The 16,484-nt window shown below is 43.7% G+C and overlaps 2 protein-coding genes across 2 annotated transcripts; both read left to right on the top strand.

Moving 5' to 3' along the window:
• The first annotated feature begins 7,543 nt into the window (after nt 1–7,543).
• On the top strand, nt 7,544–9,429 carry sfrp2 (secreted frizzled-related protein 2). Its single transcript, XM_076145455.1, has 3 exons — nt 7,544–8,294; nt 8,565–8,645; nt 9,079–9,429. Exons 1-3 carry the CDS (start codon nt 7,556–7,558, stop codon nt 9,381–9,383), a joined length of 1,125 nt encoding a protein of 374 aa, XP_076001570.1. The 5' UTR covers nt 7,544–7,555; the 3' UTR covers nt 9,384–9,429.
• Nucleotides 9,430–12,504: 3,075 nt separating this feature from the next.
• On the top strand, nt 12,505–16,117 carry tnip2 (TNFAIP3 interacting protein 2). The gene is made up of 6 exons (XM_076145825.1): nt 12,505–13,100; nt 13,699–14,019; nt 14,160–14,243; nt 14,333–14,653; nt 14,777–14,893; nt 15,006–16,117. The coding sequence occupies exons 1-6, from the start codon at nt 12,777–12,779 to the stop codon at nt 15,270–15,272; spliced, it is 1,434 nt and encodes a 477-aa protein (XP_076001940.1). The 5' UTR covers nt 12,505–12,776; the 3' UTR covers nt 15,273–16,117.
• Nucleotides 16,118–16,484: the final 367 nt, after the last annotated feature.

Here is a 16,484-nt window from a genome sequence, read left to right as displayed (position 1 = left end):
AGGGTGTACGTAAGTTTTGGCAGGATAAGGCAGAGCCGGGGAAATGTTTTGGTTGGAACACTAACTCGATATAGTGTGGCATCGCCCTCGTTTCTCCGGGATTTTCAAGCGTAGATTTGGGGAATATTTAATTAAAGCGAAGCAGTGAAAGATAAGCTGGCCGACTACAACCGGAGCGGCCGTGTGTGTTTACTCCCGGGTAACTGTGATCGTGTGCACAACAGCCATGTGGTGCAAGAACGGTGATATCATCCACAGAGTGTTCTATCTTATCTTTCTGACACAAAGACACACACAGAATGTCAAATCGAAGCAAGCGGCCTTTGAGTGTGGTTGTGATGTGTGATGCTGCTGCTGCATGTTTGGGTCTGGAAATGTTTGTGCGGTGTTTTGTCTCCCAGATGGGTTCAGCAGAATGTCGAGTCTCCTCTTCCTCTTTCTCTCAGCTGGACTCTGCAGGTTTAATGTGCAGCGCCTTGGGCTCCTTCCATCTGCACCCCTCTCTCTCTCTCTCTCTCTCTCTCTCGCTCTCTCTCTCTCTCTCTCTCTCTCTCTCTCTCTCTCTCTCTCCTGTCTGGTAGGAATAATAAATGATAATAAACGGCTCGGCGGTCCCGTCTGCCTACTTGTTCTTTACTTCCCCCTCTTAACACAGTTGGAGAACGCAATGCAAGCATGGGGAGTTTCACGGTTTCCCCGGCAACAGACTTTGTGACTCCATGACTTGCTGGTTTGTTCATCAGATGTTTGGATGGTGCTTTAGCATTTAGGTGTCAAATGAATTAAGTAGGAAAATGACGCCTCAGTCATGCGTGTGTGTGTGTGTGTGTGTGTGTGTGTGTGTGTGTGTGCTGTATGAAAATGGATTAAAATTGTTCCATATCAAAGTTGACTACATAGAACAGAAAAAAAACACTTTTGAGAACTAAGAACTTTGAAACAATGACCAGTAGAAGTGGGAGTAGTAAAGGGTTAAATGATCCCTTTCTTTCCTTTTTCTTTATCAAATTAGCACAGACATGAAATATATGAAACTCCAAATTCGATGTGATGAATCTTATCAAGATTACAAGCAAACACTTCACTTTGTCAGAACAAGTCAAATCAAATCACACATACATCTGAAAAACCAAAAACAAGAAGGGATTTCTTTGGAGGTTATTCGTTTATAAAATGCGAGTTATAACATGAGATGAGATGATTTGGACTAATTTGGTTGTTTAGAAGTGAAATTGTTGTCTTTGTGAGAGTTTGAGCTGACGCCTGTTTGTGTTCAGGCGGCGTTGTGTTTCTCAGCTTTTTCCCTCTAAACAAAATGTGTCCTTGTTGTGTTGTCACCACTGTGAATGAATACCAAACCTTTATTTACACTGGAGCCTGCGTCTGGTATTCCAGGGGTCACTGAAGGTCACACACTCCCTCACCCGCTGCCTCCGTAGCTAAAATTAAGAGGGCTGTTTTTTTTTCTTGAGGTATGTGAGATTATATTACACAACACAAACTGTCAAAAAAAAACAAATGATCCATAACTCCTGCCCGAGTGGTAATTTGTTCATGTCATGAAGTGTGCAACCACTTTGACTTGAATGAATGAATTTGAAAAACATACAAACACATTCCAAGATTGAGATCATTTCCCCTTTGTCCTCTGTGCTTAGATCACAGAAAGGACAGCGGTGCAATAAGTTCTCAAACCATTGACCTCACACCTTCAGTGGGAAAAGTCCTGCACTCAGTAACAGAGGAGGAGGAGGAGGGGGAGGAGGAGGAGGAGGAAGAGGAGGAGGTTTTCCCTGTGTGTCAGTAGCTTCATCATCATATAAATGTTGTGGAGAGTACACTAAACTATATTTCTCTCTGAAATGTAGAAAGTAAACCAACTAATAAAGTAAACATCAAGGAGCTAACCATGTTCAGTGTTGAATGAAGAACACTTACTAAATGTACGTAGTTGTGCACTGAAACCATAAAAAAAAGGAGTTAAAATTGAAATATAGATTTAGCTAAAGATATGACGTCAGAGCAGGAAACTAACTGTGCCTGTCCCTCCCTAACCCTAACCCTGTCAAACCCTCCACCATTAACGCCATTATTGTTTGAATCCATCAATAAATAAAGCTGGTAACCAGAAACCAGCGAGGTCCTGGTCTCGGTGTGGAATGTGTGAAGGTGTTAAACGTGTGGAGCCCGTCTCCACATGGGGCAGAGAGCAGCCGGTGGTCACTCACAAACTTCACTCTGACCACAGGGACGCTGGTACTTTGGTCTAAGCTGTAAAATAAACCCCAAGAGTCCTTCACAGTGTGACTCCTCCAGCTTCAGCATCGGTCAGGGGTCAAAGAACGGAAGGATCCGCTCGTCACTGATCCATGGACGTTCTGCCAGCAGGGGAGAACTTCAGCTTTTTAGGGCCTGGGGCCAGATTGTCATATCGTCAGGGAGTGTTTGACATCATCAGTGCATGGAAAGTTCTTTACTTGACTTCTTTACGACACCTGACTTGAGATCTGTTCGGTATTGACTTGGTAAAATCTGAGAACCATAAAAAAAGAAATACAAGTACAAACATGCCGTGTATTTAATGAATGAGCCCAGAGTGAATGAACGGAACAAAACAGAATGAAAGAAGCTTTTGAGTTTCTGCCTGTTTCACCACAGACTCACACCTTGTTCACACACATTAGGTTTGAGTTCCTCCTCTTTGGCTCTGAAATGTTGTAAATCCATTTTTATCTTTAAAAAGAAATGATTCAAACGCACTAAAGTAAGTAAAGTAAAGTTCAAATCCACACAAACTAATAGTAAGAGTGTAATAGTGTGTGGCATTCACAGACTTGGAGGAAACTCTGGCTTGCACTTTGTTCGTCAAGACTAGAGACGGACTGGGACTCTTGCTCTTTGCTGCTGTTAGTCCTCTGTGTGGTACAGTGCAAACATCTGACCAGGTCATTACAAGCATCCGGTCATGTCACAGTGCAGCTGAGCGCTCAGCGTGTCCCACAGCTGCCTGGAGCCCCATGCTGAGTCAATTAGACCTGTACAATAGGAACATTAATAACGCCGAGCAAGCATAATCTATATGACTCAGGAGCTCTAATGAGATTAATTCCTCTTGGATGGAATAAATTCCTTCTCAAATGTCAGTGTAGGCGGAGTAATTGAAGTTAACAAGCTCATTAGTGGAGCAGAACGTCTGTGCACATCAGGATCTATTCAAAGCCGTACAGTTGATTCTCTGTTGGCAGTCAAGTCAGGTGGAAGAGTGGCCGGTGCAGAGTCGCAGTCCGGACAGCAAAAGCCTTCTGGATCCTGTCTATACTCCGGGCAGTGTGCAGATCCAAAATAATCCGTATTTAATCAAGCACGTTAACAGAAAATGCTGTTGTTGTGAACGTGTGAAAGATTGGAGAACGTGAAGAAGAAAGTATTTGCCAACCGGTGTTTGCTATTCACACAAATCTGGCAATGATTAAAATCCACTTTCGGTGCAAAAGAAAGGGTTTTTTTTAAGTGTAAATGTAATTTCCCTGCGCAGTGCATTTTAGGAGAGGTGTGTTTCATAGTTTGCTGTTCCAATATATGGGAAAAATTATCCAATGTTCAACTCTAAGGAAGAGCTCAGAGCTTTTCCTTCTTTTGTGTCAGATGTGATTTTCCAAAGCGTGTAATGTAAAGTAAGGAAGTGGCTGAAAATCCAAGATCAGACACGAATCTAATTGTCTGTGTGATGAAAATGGAAAGATAAGGGTTTTATTTCCAGTAACCAGACTTCCAACTCTAGCGGCTTGATTGAATAGCAGCAGCAGGATGGCTTTGATGCTCCTCTTCCTCCCTCCTCTTCCTCCTCCTCCTCACATCAGGGCGGAATTCATCCACATTCAATAAATGGATTCCTTAAACATTTCCACTGGGGTTTGGCTTTCTCTCCGACCTGCTCCGTCCACCGGTAATGTGTTTTGACAGTAGTCTAGCCCTTAATTCTTTATTTCTTAAAAATGGAAAGGAAAGAGGGGCTGAGGGCAGCGAGGGGGGGAACAGAGGGTGAGCGGGCAGGAGACGGACCTGTAGGGCCAACAAGCTGCGTCTCATTTTCACACAGAGTTCTAACGAGAACCTGCTGGGCCCCGGGATCGGCTTACCTCTGTGCTAAGCTCGTACATTACTGTGAGAAGGTATTGTTCATAAAGCAGCTGAAGGTGCGCAGCGGACCCGAGCTGGGGGTCGCAGCGGGTCGGGCCTGTAAGGTTAGCGTGTAGGTTAGCGGTTAGCGTGTGACCCAAACACACCGCAGGTACAGTTTGGCAGGATGACCTACTGCTTTTCTTACACACTGCTCGGCTAAACGGAGTCCAGTTGCAGCTTAACAGGGGTCCCGAGCACTTCAGTGACCTTATAAGTGTTTCTACAGAGACAACGCTTTGAAGGAAAGCGGATAAAGGGAGGAAGAGCTTCCCTGTAAAAGCAAGTAAACCTTTGACACCGACCCAAGTAGCAGTCGTGTCTCTGCCTCTCCGAGACGTAATCATGCTGTTTATCCTGATACGCTTAGGAACGCTTGAATTTATGCATTTCACAAGCATAAAATGAGTTGCACACACATCTTCAGCTGCAAAACTACCTACAAACGTAAATCTAAACTTAAAACAGTCTCTGTCTAGTTTGATATGTAAAGAAACAGCGGTGAAGTGAGACTTCTTCCCCCAAATCCCCTTTGTTCATTCCTCAAACTCTTGGCTCACATCAAGCTATAAACCTTAACGACAGGTTTAATTCAGACTAAATACACGACTAAAGTGTGTTTTTTTATTGAAATACTTTTCCGTAATAATAAAACAAGCAACTCGTAACTTTAAAACTGAATGGTGAACTAAGATACGTTATAGAATGGATCCATTATTGATCGATTAATTCACTTTGAAGAGAATAACACCACTGACACACACACACACACACATTAACCCCAGCTATAAAGTCAAACTATGCAACACACACATTAGACTCTAACAGTTTCTGCTGCAGTGCCAATATCGTCTGCATTTCTGTTATTGATAAGCACAAGGAGACGCTGTGCAGCACTGAACTACAAACAGCTAACAAAACAAATAAACTGGAGTAATCTAAGAATCTAGGAAAAAGAAGGAATCTAATGTCAACAGCAAGTTAATTGAAACCACACACCCTTTTTGCACATGCATAACATTATAACACAGCGCTCAACATAACTGGTGAGAAACTGTTGGGCAATACGGCGGCACGCCATCAGAAACAGAAACAAAGTGCCGCCGTCCAAACATTGCTCAAATCCGTCGCTGTAAATCAAAGAAACACGTCACTCTTCATCTCTTAGTGCTTCTGTCACAGTTGTGTAATGCCAACTAATGTTAACTTTAGTGCGTAGGGGTTCAAGTGAGCGCTGAGACTAAATTGGTGGATTGAAGATTTGAAGATGGATGAAGAAGAACACTGACGCAAACTCTCATCAAGGAGGGATCTCAGAGCGGAGCGTGAGGTGAGGAGGGATTATGTGTCCCATCTGACCTGGGAACAACCGCTGGATTGCACTGAAAACTCTCCATAAGCAAGCTGAGCTCCAACTGAATCATGAGAGAAACACACTGAGCAATACATCTTTTGAAGTGAACCACTGTCATGAGCAATCACATAAGGCACAGATGAAGTGTGGCGACTACTGAATCAACCAGGAACCCCCAGTGTACTCGGTGTTACTGCTCATATGAAGTGACTGGTCTGAATCAGTACGCTGATCTAGTTACTAATGTCTGGGCCGCTGATCACATGCGATCTGTTAGTTGACAGCTTCCTGGTTTTGACAGCATTAAATCTTTCCATTTCCTTTAAAATTGAAATTTACACTTCAAAGATTATAGTGGCTACAAGCTGCAGAAGCTTTTCAATGATCAGAACCATTCCACATCCCGCTAGGCTCTCAGTCGTCTGAGGCGCCTGAACGCAACGTTTCTTTGTTATATTTGTCGTACCGTTTGTCTAGATTTGCAAAATTAGCTGTGTGATAACTGCACGGTGCAGCAGTGACCTAGATTTGACCCCAAACAAGCTTTTCATTGATGTTCTAGTCAAACAGTTGAACAGTAGAGAACAGTAGACTCTAGGAAAAAGTCAGGCGCATCACACTCCACTGACATCTGAGTCATCTCCTCATGTATTACGGCTTTGATCCGTTTCAAAGCGAAGAGACGTCTGTCTTTAATAGAGCTCTATACACGCAACGACACTAAATCAAACGTGTAGCGTGTTGAACTGATGAGCCGAAAAAGAACAAATGATTTGATGATGTTAGTTCATGGTGTGTGTGTGTGTGTGTGTACTTCAGAGATGCAGTAGTGAGCTCAGTAATCACACACATACGTTGGGACAGGAGCAGCCAAGCCACTGTCTGGCCTCATGGATTTTGTTTTTTGGAGCAGTTTTATAATAACTGCAGATATAATATTATATATATATATACATATAAATGTGACTGACTGTGACCTTGTGTGTGAAGCTCAGTCAACATGGGCCAGGTTATACACGTTTAAGCTATAAATTCAAATACAGCCAAAGCATTATTGTATTGAGATTTGCAGTTTAGGGTTTTTCTATAAGTTGTGTGTGCGGAAATTGCTTTAATGTTCTTAAATGATAGTAATTCCTGACTCAGCAAAAGGCCTAAATGAGAGTGCTTTCACATTTATTTTCCATTTAAAATAATAAGGTGCCCCTGGCTGTTCATCAACTTCAGCCATTTAAATCCTCTAAGTGAACTCCAGGCTGTATAAGATTATAAATAATATAAGCAAGAAACTCTGCAAAAACAACATCAGATTTAAGACTGAAACATTCATTCATTTCCACTTTTTTTTGGGGGCGGGGGGGTTCCTTCCTGAGAGAGGGAGCATAGAGGTGAAAGCCCTGCAGAAGAAGAAGAAAAAGAAGAGGAAGAGGAAGAGACTGTAGCTCACAGGGAGCCTGAGAGCAGACAGGAGCCAGAGCAGGAGGCAGATCTGGTCTCACACCAGGACAAACACTGTTTCACCATGTGGTCCCTGGACCTCCGGACCTACCCAGAGGACCCCCCCACACACACACACACACACACACACACACACACCAGCCTCCCTCCCACCCACTGCTAATGATGGAAAATGAATGCTCCACTGAGCTCACTTAAATTGCCTCTCAGAAGTATTTACAGCATCTAGTCTGAAAGCAGCAGGATCAGGGACTCTAGAAGATATATTACTGTTATTTTGGGGGCATTTGGGGAGGAGGGGGGAGGTTGGAGAAATGAAGAAAACTTACCAGGGCACTCTTGTTATGATTAACAGGAATACATGCAAGAAGAAGAAGAAGAAGAAGGAGAAAAAACGCATGGAATAAAATACCACTGGCTTTAATTTAAATTCAGAAATGACTGAATGGAGGAGAGGAGGGGGGGGGGGGGGGGGGGGGGGGGCTTGACTCGGGTCTTGACTGGGGAGGGAGTGGGTCTGGGGGGATTGGGGTTCACCTGATACGACGAGAGCCAGTTTGCTGAATGGTTCATGAGGCGCAGACTCCTCCCAGACACGCCGGAGAAGAAAAAGCTCCTGCTGCACACACATCTGGACAGTGGACACTGACCGGAGCTGCCATCCTCACACCGACACCGACACACACACATACACACACACACACAATCACATTCACACGATCTCACACACACATTCACACTCACACTGCGCGCAATCATCGTTATCCCTCCAGCTTTTACGCGTGGAAACTCTCCCCCCAAAACATGCGAGCTTTGATCCTGACAGCGGCGTGGCTCTTCACGTTGCCCGCCTGCACGGAAGCCATCCACGGATTGTACAACTTCGGCCAACACGAGTTATTCTACAAAAAGAACAACTGCAAGGCGATTCCCACCAACCTCCTGCTGTGCCACGACATCGAGTACACGGAGATGCTCCTCCCCAACCTGCTGGGCCACGAAACCATGAACGAGGTCCTGCAGCAGGCCTCGTCTTGGATCCCGCTGGTCCAGAAGCAGTGTCACCCGGACACGAGGAAGTTCCTCTGCTCGCTCTTTGCCCCGGTGTGCCTGGATGACTTGGACGAGCCCATACAGCCCTGCAGGTCCCTGTGCGAGAGCGTCAAAGAAGGATGCGCGCCTGTCATGTCCGCCTTCGGCTACCCGTGGCCCGACATGCTGGACTGTGATCGATTCCCGTTGGACAATGATCTGTGCATACCACCTGCGGGCATCGATCACCTGGTGCCAGTCACCAAAGAAGGTTAGTAACTGTCCTGGATCAGCTGAGCTATATTTGTATTCATGTCAAACACTGTAAAATGTCTACATCTGTTATATTTCATGTTTTTTCCACTTGTCTCTTCAGTTATTGACATACTGTGTGCACATGTGGGCTCTAACCCCCCAACCACACACACACACACACACACACACACACAGCATTACCAGTCTGTATGTTTATATACTGGCACCAAAGCTTCCATCTCTGGCATTCATTAACTCTAATTCCTACATCTAATTTTTGTTTCAGTGCCCAGAGTTTGTGATGCTTGTAAGGAAAAGGATGAAAATGACAACGAAATTGTTGACAGCCTGTGTAAGAATGACTTTGGTAAGTCTACCCACCTTTCTTTATTAGACCAGAGCTTTACAGAGATGGAGCTTGGCCTGTTTAAGAGTTATTCTGCTATATTTCAGGAGAAATAAGGAGAAGTAGAGTGAATGTTCATTGTTTGACCTGATTTGTTTACTAGAACCAATGATAACATGTGTATAGAGGAAATATGCCTACAAGGAATTCTAAAAATCATCTTACATCATGTTCATTTGTTCGACAAGAGTACTTGGATCAGTATTTGTTGTGTCCCCGCAGTCTTCCACACTGTACGACACGCAATCTAAACCTACTAACCCATGTGTAAATACACAGGCCAGATGCTTGTCACATGATGTTCATAATGGGACACCGCACGTCACTGTACATTGAGCACAGTAAAGAAGAGTTGTATTCTCACTGTCTTCCTCTCTTGTCTGCATGCATCCAGCTCTGAAGATCAAAGTCAAGGAGATCTCCTACATAAATGGCGACACCAAGATCGTCCCAGAAACCAAGAGCAAAACCATTTACAAGCTGAACGGCGTCACGGAGCGCGACCTGAGGAAGACGGTGCTGTGGCTGAAGGACGGCCTGCAGTGCCTCTGCGAGGAGATGAACGACATCAACGCCGCCTACCTGGTCATGGGCCAGAAGATGGACGGCCACCTGGTCATCACCTCGCTGAAGCGCTGGCAGAAGGGACAGCGCGAGTTTAAGAGGATTTCACGCAGCATCCGCAAGCTGCAGTGCTAAAAGCCAAACCTGCATGTGGAGATCAGGTTTAAGTCCCCCCCCCCCCCCCTAAACCATTCAGCGCTTTCTTTAGAATTATCATCCCAGTCCAGGTCCCTGAGGGTCACACATAGGGTTGAGTGCTTCCTGACTCGCAGCCCTTCATATTTTCAATTCCTCTCATCCACACCTAACTGAGATGTTTGTGACCTCCTGATTTTGCTGATAGAAGGTAAAGTAGTAATCCACTTGCTTCAATCAGTCACAGCAGAGTCAAATTATGCAACACTACATTATTCAATGGTTCAGTAAGTGACTTGAGATGCAGTGAACTTCACCCACTGACTCGGATTCCATCTTATATGATGTCACTATAACGTATAATGTTCTTAAAGCCTTTATCAAAACTCATAGTATTAAGAATAAATCACATGACAATAGGATGCAAGGCTTTGATTCATATGACCTCATGATAAAAAATAAGATGTTTTGGGGTGTGTGGATGTATGTGTGTGTAGTTGCATATGGAAAGTCAGTTCTGTCATAGTTCCACTGACAGATTTAGATAAATAGTTAGCGCGTATCTTTGAGTGAAGCTGTGATTTCTGTTTGCATAGTGTGACGTTCAAAGACAAATGTCCGCATTTTTGTTTCCCCTACTATTTTCTCAAGAAAACACATGAGAGATAGCTGGCTATATTCTCTTCCTGTTCAACATTATATTTGATATATTCTTGGTAATCATTTTGTACTTGTCCCCACTGCCTTCTTTTCTACCACAGTATGATAAATCCACTATTTTTCTACTCCAGACTTTTCATTATCTCATTTCATTTATGTTGATATGTTTGTGTTGCATCTTCAAACTTGTTGTTTGATGATTTACTAATGAACTATTGGTGAATATCTGTCTTTTGGTTGGTAGTACTGATTTGGTGAATGAGCAATAACTTGGTAAGTGCAAAGAATCAAACAGTTTTGCGTATGTGTGTGCAATGTAAAGTATTTTCGAAGGTATCACTCTGTAAATATGAAATACTGTCTTTTATTCTTGTGTAAAGTTTTCAGCTATTAAAAACTATATACTGGAATTGAAACGGCTCAGTTAATAACACAAACCTATAGGTCCATGAAATAAGTAAACCAAGTTCAATCTAATGTCGCCACCTAGTGTGCAAACCGTGAAACGCAGAAATAAAGGAGAGAATAATGAACATGATTAATAGCTCCATCTAGTGGTAACTTTCGGTATGTGACAAAGTTCTGATATTATAAGAAAACCATCAGTAGTACTGTGTTCCAGTAAAATAGATATATATTTACGAGGTGTGTCATTAATATTAAATAAGGATCAACTTGTTTTGGCCATGCCTCTGAGAAATATATGATACTGTTAATTATCAATTTTAAATGTTTATTCACGTGGGAGAGCTTTGGTTGGAATAAAAACAAAACAAAAAAATACACATCCACACCCAGTTACTAATGTTTTTACGAGGCCATACATTACAGCAGTGTAAACTCCAGTAGATATTTTTAAAAACCATATGTATTCATGACTGATTAGTACAATCTGATACCTACATGTGAATCCATTCCTCCTCTAGACCTGCTTATCCTGTTCAGGGTGGCAGGTACCCAGCAGTTCTTCAGTGAGAGGCTCTAATAATTATACTCTGTGTATTATAGTCTTTCCACAGCTGTCATGTCATGTTATGACATGTCAATGTAAACATCAAACATCTGATAATCTCTTAAAATCAATTGCAGTGACGTCACTTTGTAGCCAGTACAAAGTGATCAACATCAGAGTATCAACACAGAGTTGTTAAAGCCTTATCATTTTCTTGAGGAATAGTAATATAATATATGTTAAGACAGGTATATTACAGTGTGGTATTTTAAAAGTACAGTGGGATGGACCAAGTCTCGATATTAGTACAGCTGTCGTGATTTTTGCAGAATGTTTCCTAAATTTCAGAGTACAGAAATTTCCCTCTGATCAGTAAACCCCGGAAACGGTCACACATGAGTCATTCATTATTCATTCATTATTCTAGACATTAACGCACGCACACGCACGCACCCACACTCAAACACAAACCCTCACACACACCCTCACACACACACACACACACCCACCAAATCAGCTACCAACACTATCTAACATCAGATTATCTGAAAATAACTCATAGAAACAGAAACTAAACTCATAGTCCATCCGCGGTTGTGGTGCCTTCACTTGCTATGGGAAATGTCCATATTCTGGAAAGCCCTGTGAAATTGCTGCCTGGCAAAGGAACAGGGGGGATTTGAAAACACAGCCAATGAGGGAAGCGCGGAAATCCTGCAAACATCCTGTGGGAAAACTGGTGCCTTTAAATACTATTTTTGGAGTGCTTGTTTTTCTCTATCCAATAAGAACTTAAATGAAAGTAAATAAGCAAACGCATAATTTCATTAATATATCATATACGTATCTCATCTCGCAGCAAACATTGACATTCCAGTTGGGCAATTCACTGGATCGTTTGTGTTTATTTTTGATTAAATAATTTGAAACAATGCATGCAGTCCGTTCTCGTGTTGGAAATTTTAAGTAAATCAGCTGTAAATGATACAAAAACACGTGAAAGCGAGTTCTTGACAAAGATATAATGTTACAGAAGTATAAAGATGATGAAAAGTTTATCGCTGTAAGCCACATAAGGTCATGACAATGAAAGATTTTGCAGTGTATACACTGTGCAATATGTTGTAACTTGTATTACTGTATGTTATTTCACTTTTCCTCTCTGATATGGGCTCCAGCAACTACTATCTGGGATAAGGGGAGCAAGCTAAATAAACATTTTCACCTCTTTATTTTAAAGCTGCAGCGACACACGACTGAATAACATTTAAGGTTGAAGAGCCACTAGAAACTGTTTCACTCAAATATAGCGTTGCAACTCGCAGATCGTCGAATTTCCGCCCGCCCGTGGAGGCAGCATCGGGTCTTAACTTTTCTTGTGTTGGCAGGAACTGAATGCTTTTGCGTGTATTTAATTAAGTGTGTGTGTGTGTGTGTGTGTGTGTGTGTGTGTGTGTGTGTGTGTGTGTGTGTGTGTGTGTGTGTGTGTGTGTGTGTGTGTCTTAAACATGTGTGCCAGTGGGCTGTAAACCCTCTTGGCTGCGATGGTGGAGCGTTTGAAAGCACACAGGCTCAGTTTGACGAAGCTGAAAAAAGTCCGCGGGGAAGTTCCCCAGCCCAGGAAATCCCCTAACATTCATTGTCGGAATATTATTTTTCGACACAGATCATCTCACACACAATTGACATCCTCGATTCATTTCTGAAGACAAAACGCACCAGAGCACAGGCGTCAAATGCTGGATTATTAAAACATTTACTTGATCTATCTTTGAAGCGCGATGGATAACGTCAGCGTAAACACGGACTCGGACGCGGACACGCAGAGGGAGAAGGTGCGGAGCTACAGCACGTTGAATACTCTGTACCACGAAACGCGACAGGAGATGGAGCTGCTGAACAAACAGGTCTACATGAAGGACAATGTCATAGCCGATTTAAAAGTGCGTCTGGGCAGGTACGAGAGGACCTACATGACCGTGGGGGACACGAATCCGGTGCTCGTAGGACCGTCCAAGTCTCTGCTGGAGAATCTGTGCAAGGAGATCTGCAAAGTGAAGCACAAGAAGAACGAGGCAGAGTTCAAAGCGTCCAGACAGACAGAGGTAAGAGAGCTCTACCTGTTAACACTCTGATCACTGTGTGTGTGTATGTGCATCACACACACACACACACACACACACACAAACACACACACACAGGGAAAACAAGATTGAGCAATGTCTGTGTTTGGAAAAGGAAAAGGAAAAAAAAAGATCCATTCACTTGTGGATTAGTTTCATATCATTACAATGTTAATTCAGTTCAAACAGTTTCAATCACAGCTCAATGAAGAAGATACATATATGTCAGTATTGGTGGTATTTACTGTTACACACACTCAAAGAAAGCAACAAAAATCGAATAAGTTGTTATGGTGATGTCACTAAAGCTTAATGATAAAGGAAGTTTCAAAAGCTTTACAGTAATCAGCATAGGGATAATATTGATATAAGTGTTTTTGTAATTTATCACCATGCAACTTTTTTTTAATTATTTGGTGAAACTATATTTTAAGGAACCATGTCATAGACTCATTGTTCTCAAATCCTGGGTCTGATTAAAGGAAGAATCATCTCAGTCCAGACATTGTGTGGTCAAGGTGAATCATCTTTCTCTTTCCCTCTCTCCCTCTCTCTCTTTCTCTCTCTCTCTCTCTCTTAGGAAATCCAGAGGCTCCATGTGCAGCTCAGGGAGAAGGAGCAAGAGTTAGAGGGCATCCGGTGTCAGCCGGACCACGAGAAGGACCGGGAGATCCAGAGGCTGCGCTCAGCCCTGGAGGAGAGGGAACGGGCCGAGGCTACCCGGGCCGTCCTCTGCACGTCGCTGGCAGAGGAGGCGGATCAGCTGCGAGGACAGCTCAGTGCCACGGTGAAGGTTTGCCAAGAGCTTCTGGCTAGACTGGAGAGAGCGAGGACGGCAGGAGGAGAAATAGGAGGAGGAGGTGAAGTGGAGGAGATGGCTCAGCAGCAAAAAGCTAAGGAGGTGAGCTTTCATCTACACATCTGTATTTTTCTTGTGTATGGACCTCCTGCTATGACTGTTGTTAACCTCGCAGCGTCTGCAAATGTGATTCCATACTGCAGTTTCTGGCATTTACCGTCTGTTTTCCCTGCTTACTACAGACAACAGGGTCCTCAAACCTGAACTCCTCAACCTCATGTCAACTTCAGGAGGAGAATCGGCAGCTGAAACTGAGAGTGACATACGTAAGTCTACTGCTACTGTAAACACTGTGCAACGTATACGATCAACCAGGCATCAGATATTAACGTATTGGTCTCTGTTGTCCTTCAAGGTGGAAGGTCTGAATAGTAAATGGCAGAGGTATGACGCCAGCAGAGAGGACTACATCAGAGCCTTGTGTCAGAGGATGAAGGAGACCACCGCTCATGTCATCTGCAGCCCCGGCGCAGGAGGTGGAGCGGGGTTGGAGCCCAGGGCCGGCCAGGGCTTGGAGCCCGGTTTAGGCCCTGTTAGCGCCGCAATGCTTCATCTGGAAATTTCCAGGCTCAATGGTTTGCTGGAGGAGAAGATGAACGAGTGCGTGAGGCTGGAACAAGAGGCGAAGGCGAGAAGGAGGAGCAGCCAAGAGAGGATCCAGATGCTAGAGCAGCAGGTTGGTGCTACCTCATGATCTCTTTAGATTTATCGATTACAAATACATAACGATTGGATACAGTTGGAAACAGTCAAATACGTCTGTTTGATTTTTGAAGTAACCTCTCTATCCCATCCTCAGGTTCTCATCTACGCAGAGGACTTTAAATCTGAGCGTGCCGACAGAGAAAGAGCACAGGGCCGAATCCAAGACCTGCGGGAGGAGATTCATAAGCTGAAGCAGCAGCTGCATAAACAGGTAAGGTGACAGCCAGAGTGCATGGAGAGAAAGTCATGTCCTGTATTAGCCATCAGTAAAAGTTGGCTTGTGGCTTGTCTGTGTGTAATATGTATATCATTGTCTGAATCAGGGCACCACCAGGGAGAACAGGGAAGCGGCTCCCACGTGTCGCGTCCACATCGGACACAGATCTTCCTCAAGACATCTGCTGAGGGCCGGCGCCGAGACGCAGAAACAGGCGGGAGCGGTGGCGGTGGTGGCGAGCGCGACGGCGCGCCCGGCGTGGAACGAAGGCCAAGGCCTGTCGGAACTCCAGTGCCCGAGGTGCCTCACCACGTTTGAGGACAGGGACACAACCGAGTACCTGCGTCACTGCGAGGAGTGTGCCAGGTTATGAACGGAGCGGACACTCGTTTTTTGGGGAAAGACAGGAATCTCTCACTGACAATGACTGAACACTGAAGATAATCACTACATGGCACAGAAGAGCTCGAGTGGAGTTTCCCATTTGGGAGAAAAATCATTTAATATGTATTGTACATAGTGAAACAGAACTGTACATCCAAGAGTTCCCCCTTCACATCTTATCAAGCCTCCAGAAGCCCACATACTGTTTCCTTTGAGTCAGGTTATGAGTGTGTGCGGGGTAAGGCAGGGGGCTTCTACATGTGGTGGGTTAGTGGATGTCGAATGCAATATATGAAATCAAATGGCCTCTACCTCAGTGTTGCGTCAATTTACAAAACATGTTGCACTTTCTTGACATTAAGCCAAAAAGTAATGGTTGGATTATTATTCAGAGATTTGTGACGCATAAGCTTATTTGGATCTGGACTTTTATTTGATCAATGTGGTGCTATTTCATGTTAAATCTTTGGTTGAGCTTTTACATATTTCTTTTCTGTAAATTGTATAATAACAGATTTAAGATATATCACTATTATATTAATATTTATTCTCTTTTTTGCATCAATAACTTTGAAGTGAAAACGTAAATCCTTAGAGCGCAATTTCCCTTTTTTTCCTCCTCCAGTGCCATAAAAGGGTCTATGTTTTTCCCGATAATAGTAAAGTTTTGGGGCTTAAAGTGTCAATTTGTGTCGAAACTGAGAAAGAAAATTATTCTAATATCTGCAGTGTCAAACAGCAACACTGCATCTAAACTGACATATTGCTTGGATTTTGGTGCTGCTTTTCTTGAACTTGCAGAATATTTTTGTAATAAAAGATTGTTCTTATCCACACTTGTGATAAGGTGATTTATATATCGTTTGCACGTTTTATTATTGTTGTGGTGTACTTTGTTTTTCCAGCTCGTCTGAAGCTCAGGCTTTGAGGAGCTCCCACCGCAGATCTTAGACTAACCACCAAAATGTGGCTCCTTCCTAATCCACGTCTGTGTGCAGCTCTGTTAGTGTGTGTGTGTTTGTGCGTGTCCATTTATGTCACGTGTGTGTTTGTGCACTGTGGAAAACCCCTTCCCAGCATTGCCTGAATGGGCACGCTGTACTGTGACAGTCAGATTCCCAGCTGTTGTGCGGCTGAGGAAAATACTACAAGGGCACAGAAGAGAGCAGGGACGGCGGCTCCAGTTACATCCAAACCCCAA

The sequence above is a fragment of the Genypterus blacodes genome, unplaced genomic scaffold (genome assembly GCF_046128005.1).
Source record: "Genypterus blacodes isolate CSIRO-AG114 ecotype Tasmania unplaced genomic scaffold, CSIRO-AGI_Gbla_v1 ptg000030l_1, whole genome shotgun sequence".
Classification (NCBI taxonomy): domain Eukaryota; kingdom Metazoa; phylum Chordata; class Actinopteri; order Ophidiiformes; family Ophidiidae; genus Genypterus; species Genypterus blacodes.
Note: the sequence above shows the minus strand (reverse complement) of the source record. Positions and strands in the feature narration are given on the sequence as shown.

What these genes read in the sequence shown, in the direction of transcription:
- sfrp2 (XM_076145455.1), top strand. Translation starts at nt 7,556, where the DNA reads ATGGTTCATGAGGCGCAGACTCCTCCCAGACACGCCGGAGAAGAAAAA. An exon ending in GGTGCCAGTCACCAAAGAAG is followed by an intron (nt 8,295 to 8,564) that starts GTTAGTAACTGT and finishes TTTTTGTTTCAG; the next exon opens with TGCCCAGAGTTTGTGATGCT. An exon ending in CCTGTGTAAGAATGACTTTG is followed by an intron (nt 8,646 to 9,078) that starts GTAAGTCTACCC and finishes GCATGCATCCAG; the next exon opens with CTCTGAAGATCAAAGTCAAG.
- tnip2 (XM_076145825.1), top strand. Translation starts at nt 12,777, where the DNA reads ATGGATAACGTCAGCGTAAACACGGACTCGGACGCGGACACGCAGAGG. An exon ending in TGAAACTGAGAGTGACATAC is followed by an intron (nt 14,244 to 14,332) that starts GTAAGTCTACTG and finishes TTGTCCTTCAAG; the next exon opens with GTGGAAGGTCTGAATAGTAA. An exon ending in AGCAGCAGCTGCATAAACAG is followed by an intron (nt 14,894 to 15,005) that starts GTAAGGTGACAG and finishes TGTCTGAATCAG; the next exon opens with GGCACCACCAGGGAGAACAG.